At 43.2% G+C, this 18,899-nt stretch overlaps 1 protein-coding gene across 12 annotated transcripts in view; it reads right to left on the bottom strand.

The window, feature by feature from the left end:
- Ctnnd2 (catenin delta 2) overlaps positions 1-18,899 on the bottom strand; it is an 849,641-nt gene that overhangs the window by 155,409 nt on the left and 675,333 nt on the right. For all 12 annotated transcript variants that reach the window (XM_078018082.1, XM_078018095.1, XM_078018091.1 and 9 more), the window contains one exon: positions 13,278-13,461. In XM_078018082.1, the coding sequence (XP_077874208.1) occupies positions 13,278-13,461 (184 nt within the window). The remainder of the gene's footprint in view (positions 1-13,277; positions 13,462-18,899) is intronic.

The following is an 18,899-nucleotide window of genomic DNA, read 5'->3' as shown; positions in this document are numbered from 1 at the left end:
ACAAGAGGATCATCCGTCTCAAAAATCTCCCCTCGAATAGGAATAAGCCCTGGAAAGTCCTAATAAACTCCGGCATCGGTTCTTTGTAAGCCTATTACCGCAGGTCCCCGCTGAGGACATTCCGCGCCATCTGATTTAGGAAGTGCCAGCCTCTTAATCTATTTCAGCTGCTTAGGAGTGACAGGGGTCAAGGACAAATGACATTTAATCATGTTTGCTAGCCAGGATGACAGTGCTGCCTGGAGAGGAGAAATAAGTAAAGTTCCTTTCTCTTCTAGAAAGAAGCTTATCAGCACTGCCTTCACACACGTTGAGGGGAAAGACTGCCCTTCAGGCCCAGCCGGATTCTGAGCAAAGGACTAAGTCCATCTCCTCCAGAAAGCGAGAACACTCACTTAATGTGACAGGCCACACACCACGCCTCCTGGCAGGCCTTCAAAGGACATGCTTTTTGTTCTGATTTGAAATAATTATGTTTTGCAGTAAGCTTCATTTGCTCCCACCGCCTGACCCAAACCTGTGCACAAAAGAGAGGTACAAGAGCATTAAATTCCAGACCTGGTGACAACACTCATTTGGCAGAATCCTTGTTTGTTTATATAAATTAGCCTGCAATTAGCAATTACATTGTAGGTCCCAATTAAGGTCAGGCTAAATGCAGCCCCAGGAAGAACAATGCTCTGGACATGAAAGTCCAGATAGGACTATTATGGAGAATTATGGGGGATGATGAATCAGCTTGCCTGTTCCTGGGTATGGCCATTCTCACATAAAAATCTTTGTGCAAACACAGCTACTTTCTGGTAACAAGTTACCTTAAGAGAAAAGTAATTAGTTGTAGGGATTTATTAACTCCCATCAGTGCATCCATAGCACATCTTCCTTGCTGGTTTAGAGCCTGTTAATGGGGAATAATGATGTGTCTGTATCTCTGTGGAACAATGATGCAGGATGTGGGGTTAATCTGAACTCCTGGCACATCTGTCCTTTCACTTAGCAGACTGAACGACTGAAAAATGAATTTATGACACAGAGAAACACAGTGTCCTGACAGCCCAGGGTTGAGGGCTGTCAACTTGTTTGCACACATTATTACTAAATGTTGCTTCTTTGCTTAAAGCTTTCCCAGGCAAGAACAGGCAGACTGAGCATGCAACCTGGGCAGGGCTGTCCTCCCCGTGGCTCTTCTATTACAGGAAAACTTTTAAATCGGTATTTCCAGAGACTCCAGTCAGTTCAGAACAAGAACTCTAGTTAAGAATGGAGGAATAAGGATCCCCACGTTCAGGAGCTTCCTGTTTGCAGAATGAGCAGCTTTGTATGAGATGATGATGAGTCCATCACAGAAACGCATCCTGGGCTCATCAGGCCAGGCAGGAACCCAGTGCAAGCGCCCAGCTCACCCCAAGGCACCTCAGCTTCCTGAGAAATCCCCACCCACCATCAGCAGTCATGTTCCGAGACCCCACACCTTTCTTCTCCACCTCGGAGCTGCAAAGGCTGAAATGGAGAGAAACCCAGAACCTGAGAGACCTAGGGAACCAGACTTGCTGATCAGCCTTTGCCCTGCAGCAATCCATCAAAGGCCCAGTGTAACTCCTGTGGACTGCACTAAGCCCACACCAGGAAGTCATTAACTCTGAAAGGGGGCCCACGAAGACAGAATGGCACCTGGAGACTTTCTACTCTTTTATTCCAAATATTCTGCGTCAACTGAGGAACAATGCCAAATCTTCTTGGTTAATTAAGGGTCCACCAGACTCAAGAAAAAGACCATGGAGGGGCAAAGAATGATCCTGTTTCCAGAATCAGCAGCTTTGTACGAGATGATCAAGAGATGCATGCAGCATGAACTTGAGCATCCGGCTCTTCCTCTGCATCTACCAGAAGGTGGGCGGGAACCTCCGAACCGTTACTTGCTGAATGCCTTCTGTGGCTCCCACGGCTCAGGTTTCTTTTCCTCCAAGAGGACTCACACCTGCAAGCTGAGGACTTCCACCTGAGTTTGATGGAGGGCACTTCACCTGCAGTCTGCTATCTGTTCACTGCAATCACCTCATTGACTGTTTTGTCCCAACTCCAGTAAATGGCTTTGCTATTTTGCTTATTTATTTTAGTTGGTGCATTAAAATTAGACATTAGAATAGTGAATTCATTGCATCATATTTGTACATGAACATAACATAATCTGATCAATACCTTCACTTTCTGGCTTTATTTTAAAATAATGCCACTCTGATCAGGGAAAAGAGAAATGGCATGAAAACAGTTGGGTTAAAAGACTGCAGAGGCTTAGTATGTATGCTACCAGTGAAACTGGCAAGACATTCTTCTTTAATTTATGGTTAATAGACTAATTTCTTTGCTTCTCCTCCATGGAAGCTACTCTTTATGCAATGAAATATGATTTGGGGGACAGGAGGAAGAAAAATTATATTTCTAATAAGAAGAAGTTAAAAAGAATTTTAGGAATGAATCAGCTTTATATTTATCAGGGGTCTAACATCCTGTAAACCAATGTTTTATAGGAAAAAATGTTAAACATGAAGGTATACCAATTGAGAATTAGCTAAACTTTTCATTGAAACTTTTTTTAAAAGGAAAATGTTCATACTAATGGAAAGATCTAAATATTCATATTCTGATAGGAAAAATGAGAATTCACAGAAAAAAGATAAAATTTAATATTTGCTCTTCATTTCTTAAAAAAGCCCATATTTACAAATTATAGAATAAATAATATAAAACAAATTTTAGTTAGAGCCTGTAAGTTTTCATAATTAAGTAGAATAAATTTGCAGAAATATGTTATAGAAACTTTAAGATGGACAAGCTTGGTGGATGTTTTATACTCATCATTTATATTTAAGGTAAAATCATTATATTCATTTTTCTAGCTTGGAGGAAAAAACATAACATTTAGGAAGAAATGATCCCTATTACTCTTCCAGGAAATGTAAATGCCAGAAAGAACTTTGTGCAAATCTAGGAGTCTTTTTAGGGGGGACAGGAAGATCTTTTGAAGACTTGAAAAAAAAAAAAAAGAAAAGAAAACCTTTCATACTTTTCGTAATGGAAAGGATAAGGAGATACAAAATCCTGAAGATGGAAAGCTCAGGAGCTCTAAGACATAAATTTTAAACTAGTTAATGGCAAAAAAACCCCTTTTTTATGTGTAAAAAAAAATGTGTCAGTAAGAAGAAGTTGATAAGCCATGGAAATTAAGCAATGTTATTATCTCCTGAGGCACTAATTTGGGAAAACACCCCAACTTGCCCGCTCTAGGGCAGCCAGGTGTGGACCTACACATCAGACCGTCTTATTTTAATGATGATCTTCAGGGCTTCCAACAACAAATTCCACGGATTCATCCTCTCTCCATTATCTGCAGCACCTACCACAGGGCCTGGCACAGGGTAGGGGTCTGAAAGAATATACCCCAAGAGAACCAAATGTTGGTTCATACAACTCATGTTTATGTTATATCCAGGGGCTTCCTGATGATAACGTAGCATTTTATAAGCTTAGTGTGTACGGAAGGGAAGTGCTATCCAAAGGTTATCTGATGTGTCACCCAATGAAAACACACCACTCAGATCACCGATTGCAGGAGTGCCACTGACTGACGGGCCCTGCACCCTGAAGTCCATTCCCATGCCTTCTTTTATGCTAGGGCTTCCTCTCCCCTGTGTGCTCCCAGCCACGGAGGAGATCAGCAGCAGTGGCAAGGTGGACTTGTTCCTGGGAGATTTGGTTCAAGGGTGCCTGGGCTCAAGAACTCTCCGAAAGTCTAGATGAGTTCTGCTTAAGTCTAAGACACTCCACTGCCTGCTCACCTGCCCTTCCTTCCTTTCTTTCCTTATGTTATGGTTGGAATATGAGTGTTTCCTGTGTTAATGAAGGAAAGTTCAGGGGTGAAATGCTTAGACTGTGCAAGCTGTCATCCAGTGAGTGGACGAGTTCATTTGATAGTCTGATAATCTACAAGGACTCACTAGGGGTAACTGAAGGCAGGAAGGGTGCCTCTAGGAGGTGGCTCACTGGGGACATGCCTTTGGGGGCTATATCTTGTCCCCCAGCTCCTCCTCTCTCTCTGCTTACTGGACACCATGAGCTGAGCAGCTTTCCTCTGCTATGTCCTTCTGCCATGATGCCCTCCTTACTTAAGGCCCTCAGCAATGGAGCTGACCAATCAAGGGGTGAACCTCTGAAACTGTGAGTTCAAAATAAATTTTTCCTCTTCTAAGTTGTTCTTCGTCAGTGTTTTGGTCACAGTGAGGAACACCTAACCAACACACCTTCCTTTCCTTCCTTCCCCCTCCCTTCCTTTCTTCCTTCCTTGTCTCTTTAACTTGGGGTCAGACCTGAGCCATGGTTTGATGGTTCTTCTAGTTCCTTTGTTTTCCTTCCATTTTCTTCTCAGGTGTTTTCCCTAAGAAATATTTCTTTCATCGACTGCCAATTCCAACTTGGTGTTTAGACCCAGCACCTGGACTGAGCGTCACCTCTGCCCTCACTGTAAACAAACACATATGCATGTCCTTGGGGGCATCACTTGGTCTCTGTCTTGTGAAACACAGCAGAGTGGCAGGGACCGAAAGGCGTCATCATGCAATCTGGGCTTTATAGGCATCCTTCTTTCACTTGAAAGCTGTATGTCTCGGGGAAGTTACGCTTATTCTATGAGCATCAGCTTCTGGATCTGTAAACAGGATCAGAATTCCTGCCTCACAGGATTATTGGGACAGCTGCATTCGGCAGCATGCATATCATAGAAACATCAGAATGGGCTTCTAGAAGGGGCTTTGTCAGAAATGAATTTCCTCCTGATGGTCTTGTGGTTTCAAGGTCCAGTATTACACCAGTCAGGCCACAGCTGGGCCCCAGAGCCATGGCACTCCCTGGGGAGAACTCACTTGGGGACACTGATTATCAACGGGGATGCCCACTTGGATATGTCTCTTCTGCATCCTCACTTAGAGAATGTCTGGGGTCAGCTAGCAAATATCCCAACTGTGTTGTAGTTTCTTTGTCACCTTATGAAGGACTGCAGGCCAAACCTTTCTTCACAGGCAGGAAACTGAGGCCAAGATAAAGCTGCCACGTTTCCTTCAGGACACTGGACACCATGCTGCAAAACTGGGGTGCAAATGCAGACCACCTGATTCTTAATCAGAGGTCATTTTATTTACTCTTTGATTCATCAATTAGAATTGAGGATGAATATGTACAGAGATTTTCTGAAAGTCATATTTTATCACTAAATCAAACTATTGATTTCATCAGTTAAGTAGGCCAAAAAATAATTGGCCTTTATAGTCATATACATATATATATAGGGACTTTTCTGAAAGCCCCTCATACAGGAACTTTTGTGACAGCGTTAGCTTATGTATGGAACATTTTCTATAGACTACTTTTATGATCACTTCCATCTGGAAATAGAGACTAATAACATTAGCTTTTTTTAAAGTTAGAGAATAAGTATGATTTTTATTTATATTGCACATGAATCAAATATGCTTCATACTGGTCAATGTGACCTTTCCCTAAGAATGTTTCATTTATTAAAATGACATTTCCCAGAGTGACAAGAAACAGGGAAACCCACTATGAGAGCTGCAGGCTGGATTTTATCTCCCTAAAATTCATACTCGAGGTCCTCACCTGAAGTCCTTAAAATGCGACTGTATTTGAAGACTGGGTCTTTAAAGAAGAAACAATTTATGAAGTCTTGAGCCATGGTCTTAATTCAACTTGACTGGAATCCTTATAAGAAGAGAAAATTTGGACACATACTCAGAAAGAAAGCCATGGGAGAATCCAGAAAGCTACAGGTAAGGACAAGGACCTCAGAGAACCAACCCTGCTGAACACGACTCAGACTCCTGGCCTCCACATCCTTGCAGACATCTCTGTTACTCAAGCCCCCTGTCCTCGGTACTCTGTCATGTCAGCTGAGCAACCTGATGCAAGTAGAGACCACCACCTCCTATTGGCTGGGCTTGGGGTCAGTGAGCTAGGCATGCTGGGTGGAAGCCCCGTCCCCAGTGGGGCTGCTCTGGTGGGTGCCAACCAGGTGGATGAGTTCTTAAGACCCCTGCTCATGCCCCCAGTGAATTCCGTTCCCTCCACAGTAGACGACCTTCACTGTTGAGTCTGAACTCAAGAAAACAAGGTATTCCCATCATATTAAACATGGAGAATGCCCATAAAGAACTTCTTCTGCTTTACAGAGAGGGTGGGAGATGGGGAGGGATGGGGCAAGGGGTGAGTGTCTCCTCTGTTCTGGCACCACAGAGACCAAGTCCTTTCCCTTCCAGAGACCCTGGACAGAGAGCACTCCAGGCAGAGCTGCCCACCCCTGGCCTGGTGGAGACTGGGGTAAGCCAGTCCACAGCTCATCACACAGCACTTTAAAAGCACTTTTAAGACTCTTTTTGAATAGATGAGAAACACTGGCAATAACCTGACCTTAACACAAAAAAAACCAGTACTATTTCCCCTTCTTAGTCATGGCTAATGCAAGAATAAACCAGATAAAATAAATGTCCTTGGAGCATTCCAGCTAGAGCGTGATTATCATTAGCATTACTTTATGATGGGGTTTTCTCAAGGTCACTCTAGAATTAGTGGCAATGTGGGACTGAGCACTCATCCATTATGTGGGTTAAAATGACTAATTGAGGGTCTGAGTTTAATTATACTCATAAGCACAGGCACAGTGCAGCTCCTTTGATGGCTTAATAACATTCTTGTGTACACAAAGATAGATGGAAAAATTAGGGTTGTATATTGTTGTCCTTTAGGACAAGATGCTGAAGTGGGAATAGAATAATAAAAATAAACAAACGACTCAGGGACACCAGGAAATGAGCTGGGGAAGCTAGCAAACCCAGCCTTGTGCACATGCTCGGGCTGGAGATAAAGTCCCAAGTACCCATGACTAAATACAGTGCAGCTATACAGTAACGTAGACCCGAGTCTCTTATTGAGCTGCCTCTTAGATTAACAGGAAAAAGAGGATGCTAGCAAGGCTTTACCTGCAGCTCACTCTGAAATGATGATAATGGCCACGACAGGGATCTTTAGGGTATTGATTTGTGATATCTTCAGTGGGAAATGCAGCCATGTTTCACAGTAAGTCCAGAAAGCATTCATTCTGTACACAGCTGCTGGAGTTACTTCCAGAAATGACACTTATATCATGTCATGCTACCTGTGTAAGGACGCAGAATAACTTCTGGCTGTTAGATAAATCCAAGCCACCTTGAGAAGCTGGCTCGAAGTCTAGAACAATAAGAGCAGGGCAGCTCTGCAGTGCGAGCAGAACATGCAGAAGATGCAGTGTGGGGAGACCCTTATTGAATGGAGGTTGGATGAAACCTTCTTCAGCTGAGGTGACCATACCTGGGCTTGAAGAACTCAGTCCTGTTCACACATACTGCTTTGTTTTGTATCTGAGCCATAGAAGGGAAGGGCCTGTGTACAGAAACACAGGTCCCTGTCTGGGTTGTTTGTCCCCATGTGTGGGCACTATTTGGGGACAGGCTGTGTCCCTTCTCTGAGTTATTTACTCATTTTTCTCCCTGTGCTGTGTCCACAGGTGACTACCTGGTTTTGTAGGTGTCTCTCCATTTCTTACTGGGGTGATGTGTTCCTTACCTGGGGATGCCAATACAAAGCACCACGAGATCCATGGCTGAGAGCAACAGAAATGTATTCCCTTAGAGTTCTGGAGTCTAGAACTCCAGAATCAAGATGTTGGTGGGGTCATGTTGCCTCTGAAGGCCCAACAGGAGGATCCCATCCCTCTTCCTAATTTATGGAAGCCTTCAGCAATCCTTGGCCTCCTTGGCTTGCCACTCCATCCCACCAGCCTCTGCCTCTGTCTTCACTTCTCCCTTCCTCCTGTACATCTCGCTGTGTGGCTCTTCTCTTCTTACAAGGACAAGTACTACCTGATATTAACTATGTTTCCAAAGGCCCTATTTCCAAATAAGGTCACAAGCTGAGGTTACGGGTGGGCATGAATTTTGGAGGGACATTTTCAGCTCACCACGCGGACCTCAGCTGACATGAACTTGTCCAGAGGCAGAGCCCATGTGACCTCACTCATCAGTGTTCAGACGGGGTGGTCAATACGTGTTTCCAGTTGAAGGTGATGTTGGTGCCGGCCAAAGGTTAACAGATATATCTGATTACACTGTGTGCAACAAAACAGTCATGGGGATAAAACTAAATCTATTTCAAGACCTGCACAGCCTGACAGGCCATCTGAAGTCCTTTCACCAGAAGAATTCTTAATCATAAATGAAGAAGAAAAGATGAGCTATATCCTTCATATATATATGTCTTCAGTCTTGTTAACTATTTGTTACATTTATTTTGAACCATATTTTTATTTTTATTTTGGTGGGGTGGATACCATAGACAGTCAACCCCTGAGACACATCCCCAGGCCTATTTTATATTTTATTTAGAGACAGAGTCTCACTGAGTGGCTTAGTGTCTCACTGTTACTGAGACTGGCTTTGAACTTGCAATCCTCCTGCCTCAACCTCACGAGCTGCTGGGATTACAGGCATGCACCACTACACCATATTTTAAAATATCAGACATTAAAGCTTGAACAAGGCAGAATTGGAGCAAAAGACACAATGAGAGAAGGGGAAGAAATGAGGAAGGCCAGCAGGAGTTGGGGCACAGTAGGGAATGAAGCCCTTCCCGTCCTGCTCCTGATCTCACAACACTAACCCATTCCCTCCCACAAGCCGGCCACCATCACGGTCATCAACCTGCTTCTCCAACAAAATGTAAGAGATTAATTTTTTTTCATTTCTGTCCTCTTTCCTCAGTGACAGATAGATACTTCGGGAACAACTAGATAGATCTGCTTGAGAAAAAATCCATTTCCTACTCCAAAATGAATTTTAAATGGAAGAGGACTAAGGGCATCCACTGTTCATTTTATATTTGCTATGTGCTTAAGTTTTTGCTGTGTCAACATGCCAGGACTTTTCCACGAAGGTGTTCCCTGTCTGCTTAGGGAAGGCGGAGGCAAGTGGTTCCTCTCTCTAGAAGGTACCCTGAAGCTGGCTCCTTCCCCAGGCAGGGTCTGGAGCCACTGCCACGGATGCTGGACCACGCCCATTGCCCAAGGGACAGCACAAGACAGTGGACACAGTCTCCCGAGATTGGAGCCCATAAAGGCAGGATGACATCAGCCTCTCAGCTCCACATGACAGAGGCACAGACTTATCTCTCTCACTCAGATTTCCCTTTGCTGAGCTTTTTTTTTTTTTTTTGGACATTTAGGAGCAGTGAAATTTGCATTCATAAAATTGTATTTTCTTTCTGAAAAACAATAAAAATGTGATCTCTTTATAGCAACTGCTTAAATCTTTAACCTTGGCTTCTCACCCAAGATGACATAACACGTATGAATTGTTTAGGAACAAAAATCAAGAGTAATGATTTCTAATGGTGAAGTGATAGATCTTCTCTACCATATGCTCCTCCTGGACTGGTAAGCTACACTGGCTTAGGAAATACTATCCCGGGAAGAGTTCTATTTTCTTTTATATTTCACTTTCTTTATCCATTTCTGAATATATGGTTAACAGAAACAAGCCCAAAATATCAACTTATCTTGACATTATCCAATGATGGAGGAGTCTGAGTACTGTAAAAATCATGTCAATGTCATTGTCTAGGATATTCCTTAAAAACAGCCTTATCTTAAAGAAAACAAAAGGCACCTATAACTGTCTAAATGAAGATTCAAGATTGGGCTAAGAGACTAACTCTGTCCGAGCCACTTGCCACTCTATACTTAAATTCTGTCTTATTCTGTTTTCTGTTATTACAACAAAGAATTGATTCTGGGTACTTTATTAAAAAAAGGGGGTGGGGTTATTTAGGTCAGAGTTTTGGAGACTGCAAGTCCAGGACTGGCCAGCCCCATCTGTTCAGCTCTGGTCAGGGCCTCCTGGCAGTGATACTACAAAAGCAGGAGTGTGTATGGGAGAGATCATGTGGCAAAACGAGAAGCCACAGAGATCTGTGGACCAGGATCAGTCTTTTAACAACAATCTGTCTCAAAGGAATAACCAGGTGCCCCCCACCCCATCAATCCCTTCCCACCAGACCCCATCTCTGAAAGGCCCCACCATCTCTCCTCCTCACCACACTGAGCACCAAGCACAGCAACCCTGGTGGACAAGTCAATCCAGACCACAGCAAGGCCTTAGTGGAGGGAAATGGAAAGGAAGGAACTGGGGACAGGAAGAAAGCAATTGGCCTTTTAAGGCCAGAGGGATGTTGGCCAAGCAGAGGCCACCTAGTAGGTGGCTTGACTATATTTGGATCAAAACTTCCAGGTCCTTGGAAGGCAGAGATTCTATAAATAATAAGAATCCTTGAAGGTCGACTTAAGAGTCTAATCTCTATGGACAATGCACCTCAGAATTCCTGGACTTCTCCCAGGGCTGTGCCAGACCATGCCAGCTGCTCTTTCTGGCCATGATGCAGTCCTCTCCATGCCTGGCCCAATGTCACCTGATCCTCGAGGTCATTTTTGCCCACACCTGGCTGAGTTCGTGACTCCCATGGCAGTTTCCCTCCTGCGCTACCCTAACAGTGACGTCAGCCTGAGAGTAGGACACCACCTTCGGGCTGACGGTATGGACGGCCCCTTCTTCCACTAGGCACAAGTTTTTAAGGTGCGGGAGCTGCTGTGTTGACCACTTGTCTCCTGCCTGATTCCCAAGGCACACACTAAGTTTTCAGCAAATGCTTACAAGATAAAACTACTGTAAGCAAAAGCAGCCTAGGAAGATTTTTTTTTTTTAATGTGAATAAAAGATCTAGGAGTTTCTGGAAAAAGCAAGAATGTAGATAAACTCATACTAAAACCTAAAATCTTCTATCATGATTTGCACCCATTTGGGTATATTGTCAACATTATTTCTCAGTAAATAGGAAAACAAATTCCTTGAAACTCTACCTCCACTCACACTTTGACAACTTAACTTTGGCCTCCTCCAGGGCAGCTTTCTTCCTCTCCCAGTCACACCTGATCATCAACGTGAGATGATGCATAAACACATTCAAACAAGAGAGGAACCCAGGGCATGGTGGTGCACACCTGTGATCCCAGGGGCTTGGGAGGCTGAGGCAGGAGGATCCAGGTTCAAAGCCAGCCTCAGCAACTGAGAGAGCCCCTACGCAACTCATCAAGACTCTGTCTCTAATAAAATATCAAAATAGGTCTGTGGACGTAGCTCAGTGGGTAAGCACCCTGGGTTCAATCCCCTGTACCCAAACACACAACAATGACAAAAAACAAAGACAAATAAGAGAGGTGAAATCATACTGCTTTTTGTAGGAGGATGGAAGTTTAATGAATTAAGGGAGAAGTTAAAGTTTCACTGATTTTGATGAGTTTTGGTTTGTCACTCGCTTGATAAACCCAGAAACGTGGGATATCACAAGCCCTGGTTGCATCTTGGCTAAGGAAACCTGCTCTGGCTACAACAAACTCTTTCCAGACCAAATACTCTCTTCCCGTGCTTCCTGTGTGGCTACCACTTCTAGCCAGCAGCAAAAGCCGAAGCTCTGAGTGAGCAGAGAAGGATCGAGAGTCTCCTGAGTCTGACCTACCCTTGTTCTCACCTCACCCTCAGCAGAGGGCTTACAAAGGGGGCCCTTGTCATGCACCAGTCCAGCTTCTTCAGCTACTTTTTCATGACAGTGCTACACGTGTATGCTCTTAATGGCAGCACCCCAAGCCTTCAGTCAGACATCAAGAAGACATAATCATGCTCCTGTAGTACTCAGATTTCAACTGATAGACTAACTAGCTCTTTACTCTTCTGCCATTGAGTCTGAGACACAGACGTCATTAGGAACCATGACAGGCTTGGTAAGTTGGTGGCAGCAGGGAGGGAGAAACTAATCATAATAAGTGGAAATAACTGATCTAGAAAGATCAGGCATGAAAGGTGGGGATGCCTGCAGCTTGAGCTTTGGAAGAGTGAGACAAGAGGTTTCTGAAGGGTAACAATTGAGGAAGTCATAAAATTCATGCCACAATGGAGCTATTTTGGAAAACTGTAAATTTGGCTTACATTAGAGACTACCCATGTCAAAAATTCAAGAATTTGAGACCTGGAAGAAAAGCAAAATTGTCAGAGGGTCCCCAGTGCTGTGAATGTGTGGAGATACGCATGGAGCCTGTCTCTTGATCTCACATTCTGCATACACATTCACACAGAGGCCCCTCTCAAGACTAGGCTGAGAGTGTTATTATGAATATTCATGACATGACGATTATTAATGTCACTGAGGTGATTTCATTCCTGCTTGGCAGAGACAAGTTTTTATACCTAGAAACCGAATAAGTGTTAAGAGAAATGGCAGCTTTGCACCAGCCCAGCGAAAGCAACTCTGTACGTTTTAGTCTTGAAATTCAGATTATTTGACTAGGTGCTTTTAATCACCCCCTCCTGGCCCCCATCCCATGATCAACCTCATCCTGGGGAGATTTCCAGCTTTGACACACAAGGCAGCATCCTTGGGAGCACAGGTTCCAGAGTTTATGACTGTATCTTGATTATTACTTCCTTTCCTAGGAGTCAAAATTAAACAAGGCATAAAGAGGCTCTAAGAAGTCTCAATAGATTTCTGGGGGATGATTTTGTAAAAATGCTTTGGGAGAGAATTACCACACATTTACAACTTCTATTATTTAGAAAAGCATTTAACACAACAGGCCTTATGAAACAGCTCTTTCTAAGAACCACAGACGTGCACAGTCACACAGAGAACTGAAAAACAGAAACAAAACCAGCTACTGGTGATAGTTAAGTAGGTCTTTGCACATCTGTTGTCGACTCCCCAAGCAACTGGCCTGTCTGGTTATTCTACGTGCATGATATTACATCAAATGACCCAAAACTATTGTTTTCAATTAAAGTGACTTATATTTGGTTAGTTAAAATACATGTTTGGGGCCCTAGACTAAAAAAAAATATGTTAAATAAGTCAGACACAGGTAGTGGTAGGTACAGGGCAGTGGAAGGTGCCTACACCAGTTCAGTGCAGGATTAAAAACTTTTGGTTAGCTTCTTATACTGCACTGCCACATCAACACTCATCTTTGCAGAACAATCCGACCCTTAGGAAGGCAGCAGCGAAAGCTACAAGGAAGAGTGCCTGACCCAGGAGGACCCAGGGAAGATGGCAGGAGCAGGCCCTTGTGCCGCGGGACTGACCTTAGGCACCCAGTGGCATTGCGCAGCACCTGTGATGAATGCAGCTGAATTTTCCGATCATCCTGAAGAGGTGAATTTTCCCAGCCTGAGTGGGGGATAATCACCGCGTTGGTCAATACTGCCAGGGCGTCCTGGATGATTGGCATTTTGAGTGCATCACACGACGAGAGGTTCCACAGGACTCCTGCAAGAGACACACAAGGAGAGAGTTGGTGGCGAATGGTCGTTCTCATCTCAACAGTGTTTTCCTCTCTGGAGTGAAAGGCACCGGCAGGAAGGAGTGAGGCAGCGTGTGGGGGTGTGACTTAGAGCCTGATCCTAATTCTAGAGCACCCATTGGAACCTTCTAGAAGCGTGCTGTGAAAGACAGGTGAGCAGAACCGGGACATGACTGTCTCTGTCTCATCATGAAGAACAACTAACTCCAGAGGGCTGGAGTGAACTTCTAATAGGACGGACCCAAGCTTCCAACTTGAATCCAAGACCAAAGACGTGTGGAAGTTATTCAGAACAGTCTGGAGGTCTTTGTTTTACCCAGCACCTCAGCCTGCCTGTGTGGCTGACCTGTTCCCCAGCTTCTACACACCAGCAGCTGCCATTAGAGGGACATCTGAGACTCCAGCAGGAGACTGATGGCAATTAGCACGTGGAGCAGCTTGAACATGGTGTCACTGTGACAGCTTTGTCAGTTTTTCTCTGGAAGCAAGCTCATGAAGGACCTCTAGAATGTTCTTTCTTAAACGGTGACACAGGGAGCATGCAGGGCCTGCCTGCCGTGGGCAGAGAGGAGCAGTAATTAAGTTGGGCAGGGAAAAGAAAAATCGCAGATATGTGGAACGTTTTAGGTTTTTAGATAACATGTTTTCCAAAATGAGACTAATTCTGGAACTGGCCCATGGGCATTGCAGGTTGTGACACCATTTGAAAATGCTTTTAAAATAATGGTTCTATTTTTTGCTCAGAATAGTTCACATAAAGGAAGAAGAAACAGTACACTATTCTGCTCCCCTACTGATGAAAGCCTTTTGCTCCTGCAGCCTAAACAGGGATCAGCACTGCAGAGATGGGGATCCAACACTGTAGTTGTCTTTAGAAAAATGACTTCCGGCTTTAACAAACTCTCAATCTATTTTAACCGGATGAGATTTCGTTTTACCCACCATCTGATGAATAGAATATATAGAATGAATTTCGTTCTGAATTTTTTATTAGTTCCTTACACATGTGGAACCAACCAGTAATACAAATGTGACTGTGAATCATTAATTAAGCAACTATCACAGTGACTATAAAGTTCTATAAAAACATGACTGCAGAGACAAACCCCTTTAACTGTCTTTAGAAGAAACATTTACTGGGAACTTCATTTAAGTGAATACAACAGAGATGAAATGGCTTTGGTGCCTGTGGTCCATGAATCAGTCCCATAAGGCCCGGGGTTAGCTGGAAGTTAAATCTGGACTGCCTGTTAGGGTAAATAAAGTATTTTTGTAACACGGCTGTGTCTGTTAATTTGTGTATCTTCTGTTTGCTTTTGTCCTCAGAGGGAGAGTTCATTATTTGTGACAGAGACTGTGTGGTCCACAAAGCCCAGTAAATACACCACCTGGCCCTTCACAGAAACGCTGTCCAACCCTCCTCAGCTCATCCACCACCCTCCGCGGGCTCTGTGAGCATGCTTGAACTGCCATCAGCTTCCTTCCGTGAGTGGACAAAGGTGCTCAAGGGTGTAGAGAAGGTGCCCAAAATACTTCATGATTTGGACTACTTTGAAATACCAGGAATATTAGTAGATGCATTTGTCGTTTTGAAAATAGAGCATGAAGCTATTCATTTATCTACTAAATGTTTTACAAACTTTGATCATCAAAATAATAAAAATGATTCTATTCATTCATTTACAGTCTTGAAAAATATTTTTAGGGTACAAATAATTGATTTTTTTCTGTTTTTTTAAAAGCACATTACAGAGTAGCTAAAAGCACATTAAAGAGAAGTAAATTAGTAGCTACTATTGTGTTTGAAAGTATCTTTTAAGAATGTCATGTTAAAGCATTTGTGCACATGCCTTCAATGAAAGGACATGGAAACATAACTTGAAATATTCTCATTCTTAAATCCTGATTCAGAAACACTAAGACATGAAAATTGAGGTTTAGGAATAAATGCTTTAAAATATGGGTGATATGTTCTTTCATAAAATACAATTCCTCCAAAAACTAAATATAAAGGAAAAAATTTGCATTTGAACATGAATGTGTTTAAACCAATCCAAATCAATTCTTATTTTATTTATAGCTTTTAAAAATAAGTACATTATAAAGACACATCAAAATGAGATTCACTGTGGTATATTCATATTTGCACATAGGCTAGTTTGGTCAATTTGATTCCTTTGTTCCTTCAGCTTCCTGTCCCTTCTCCCCCCTCCTTAATCCCCTTCCCTACTCCACTGACCTCTCTCCTATTTTCATGAGATTACCTCCTTCCCCCACCTTATTTTGGTCTAGATTTCAGGAGCACTAAAATCAGCATGTCATAGTGATCCTGCCACACGAATGTTTGTAGCAGCGCAGTTCACAATAGGCAAGTTATGGAACCAGCCCAGATGCCCGTCAACAGATGAATGGATACAGAAGATGTGGTACATATAAATGAGGGAGTTGCTCAGCCATTAAGAAGAATAAAGAGGTATTTCCCAGTAAATGGATGGAACTATAGAACATCCATCATGTTACATGAAACAAACTTTATGTAGAAAATGAAGGATTAAATATTTTCTTTCAAAGTAATTTTATGATAATTATTTTTAGTTTTCTAATGAATAGTAAGAAGGAGGGAAAATAAAAGAAAAATTAAAAACCCAATTTCATATTTGACAAGAAGAGGATAAAAAAGACACAATTTGAGGTATCTTTATTTCCTTTAGGTTTCTCATTAATTGCAGTATAATTCAGACTTAGTTCACAATCATTCCAGGCTGGATTCATCTGTGAGTCATATTCCAATGAACTGAGTACTTGACCATATCTCTGAACCTTAATGCATGTCTGCAGTCAACCACAGGTGCCTGCTGAGCTTATTACAACAGCAGAGTCTCCATCAGGGAGAAATTTCTCACCTTCACATGAAGAGTGGGCTAAGTAGATATAATTCTGCCAAATTCCTTTTGGTGGAATTCAACAGGCACCATTTGAAATTTTGATATCTAGACACATAAACAATCTTAAGAGTAGAAGCAGTAGTCTCTGTGGACAATTAAGATAAAGGTGGATATGTCACCGGGAGCATGAGGGAGCTCCACATCAATCCTGTAAATACACACACACACACACACACACACACACACACACACACACACACACACACACACACAAACCTGGAGGGAGAGGGACTAATAGAAGACGTTGGATATAACTAGTCATCCTCTCTGAACAAATGGAAAATGGTGTTTTGCTCAGATTTGTATTCACCCCTCCTGGATTTCTTCCATAGTGGTTTAGGATATGTCTACAAATTTCCTGACATTCCCTTCAAATGATGGAGCCCAATGCTTCTGAGAGGACTGAATTTAGTTACTCATTACTGACCAACAGAAAATGGTGGAAATACTTGGGATTATTTTAAAAGGTACTGTGGATTCCTCCAAGTTCTGTCTCAGAAATTGCCTGTTTTTAGGAGAAGCCAGGTGCATCCACAGGAACCTCAGCAGCCCTATGGAGAGGCCACTGTGGGGAAGCCCACAGCCACATAAGTGCATGATTTTGAAGAGGGCCCTCCAGCCCCTCCTGAACCTTCAGACAAATGACTTCAACCTCATGGGACCCCAAGCCAGAACTAGCCAAACTGGCTGCCCCTGGACTCCTGTTCACCTCCCTCTCTTCCTTTACCATTCCCTCTGTCCGGTGGGTTCACCCCCCGCCCCCGCCTTTTAGCTTTGAGCATCTTTTTCAAGTTTCAACTCCTCTCTCCTATTCCTAAGTTCCATTGTGAGAACATAAAAGATACAGGAAGAAGGATCCTGCTGAAGTTTGTAAGTAAATTTTAAATTCATTTTATTTTATTTTTTTTAAAAGAGAGAGAGAGAGAGAGAGAAAGAGAGAGAGAGAGAGAGAGAGAGAGAGAGAGAATTTTCAATATTTATTTTTTAGTTTTTTGGCGGACACAATATCTTTGTTGGTATGTGGTGCTGAGGATCGAACCTGGGCCGCGCATGCCAGGCGAGTGCGCTACCACTTGAGCCACATCCCAAGCTTCTTAAATTCACTTTAATTTAAATGATAAATATTTAGCTTTTTAAACCCGTACCATTCATCATGTGCAGGACTTATTAAAACGCTAAGCAGTTTTTTTTTTTTTTTTTTTTAGTTTGGAATGTCTGCCTTAGTTTCCTATTAGTGCTTTGACAAATTAACACATGGTGGCTGAAAGGACACAGCTATTTATTTCCAGCCTGGAGTCTTGCATGGGCTGGCAGGGTGCATCTCTGGAGAGGCCCGCCTAACCACGCTGCTGGAGGCTGCCTGCTGCCGTGGCTCGAGGTCTGGCATCCATCTGACATAGCGTCCACCATCACATCTCCTTCTCTGACTCGGAACTCCTGCCGCCCTCTCATGAGCCCTCTTGTGCTGCTAGTGAGCCTACCTGGATAACCCAGGATAGTCTCAAGACCCCAAATTGAATCAAATTCTGCTAAGAGCCCTAATTCAATCACACCATGTAAAGCAGTATCTTCAGGGTCTGGAAATTAGTATGTGGACATCTTTGGAGAGCCACCAGTCAGGCTAACATAAGTCTCCCTAAAACTGTTGGTATATTTAAAATGAAATTAAACTTTTTTTTTTTTTAAGAAAGAGTGAGAAAGGAGGGGGGGAGAGAGAGAGAGAGAGAGAGAGAGAGAGAGAGAGAGAGAGAGAGAGAGAGAGAGAGAGAGAGAGAATTTTTTTAATATTTATTTTTTAGTTCTCGGTGGACACAACATCTTTGTTGGTATGTGGTGCTGAGGATCGAACCCGGGCCGCACGCATGCCAGGCGAGCGCGCTACGGCTTAAGCCACATCCCCAGCCTGAAATTAAACTTCTTGTGGTAGCTTTTCCCTACGCCTCTAAGTTCATGGTGAACCAGATTCTTTGTTCATTTATTTACCTCTCCATACATATCCAGCACCTGCCATGTGCCAGGTTCTGTTAGACACAGAGTGAAGCATCAGTGAACAAAATTCAACTCCCTGGCCTGGGAGCGGGTGTGGCAGCAGCTCTCGTCATTATGCCTTAGTCACGGTCCTCTCCTCCAGCACACATGCTCACTTGCACTACGAGCCCTCCAACGTGCTGCTGCTGCATTCTGAATCAATGGGTGCTACCTTTCTGGCTAAAAATAGAATTTCTGTAGATTCAAGGGATAGAATTCCACTTATATATATTTTTATACAGACCCTTGGTAGCCAGAACTACCAAAACTGGCTGCTCCTGTCTGGCTCAGTGTCTGGCTTTGATTTTCAGCAGAGCCCTTGTGTCCAGCTCACATTTTTCATTACTTGTTGACTTTCTGCTATTAGTTGCTACTCTTTCCCACAGCAAGGTCCTCATCACTAGCTATGCTGCCTGAGTGTGCATAACACA

The sequence above is a fragment of the Ictidomys tridecemlineatus genome, chromosome 1 (genome assembly GCF_052094955.1).
Source record: "Ictidomys tridecemlineatus isolate mIctTri1 chromosome 1, mIctTri1.hap1, whole genome shotgun sequence".
NCBI lineage: Eukaryota > Metazoa > Chordata > Mammalia > Rodentia > Sciuridae > Ictidomys > Ictidomys tridecemlineatus.
The sequence above is the reverse complement of the archived record's forward strand: the minus strand, read 5'-3'. Positions and strand labels throughout refer to the sequence as shown.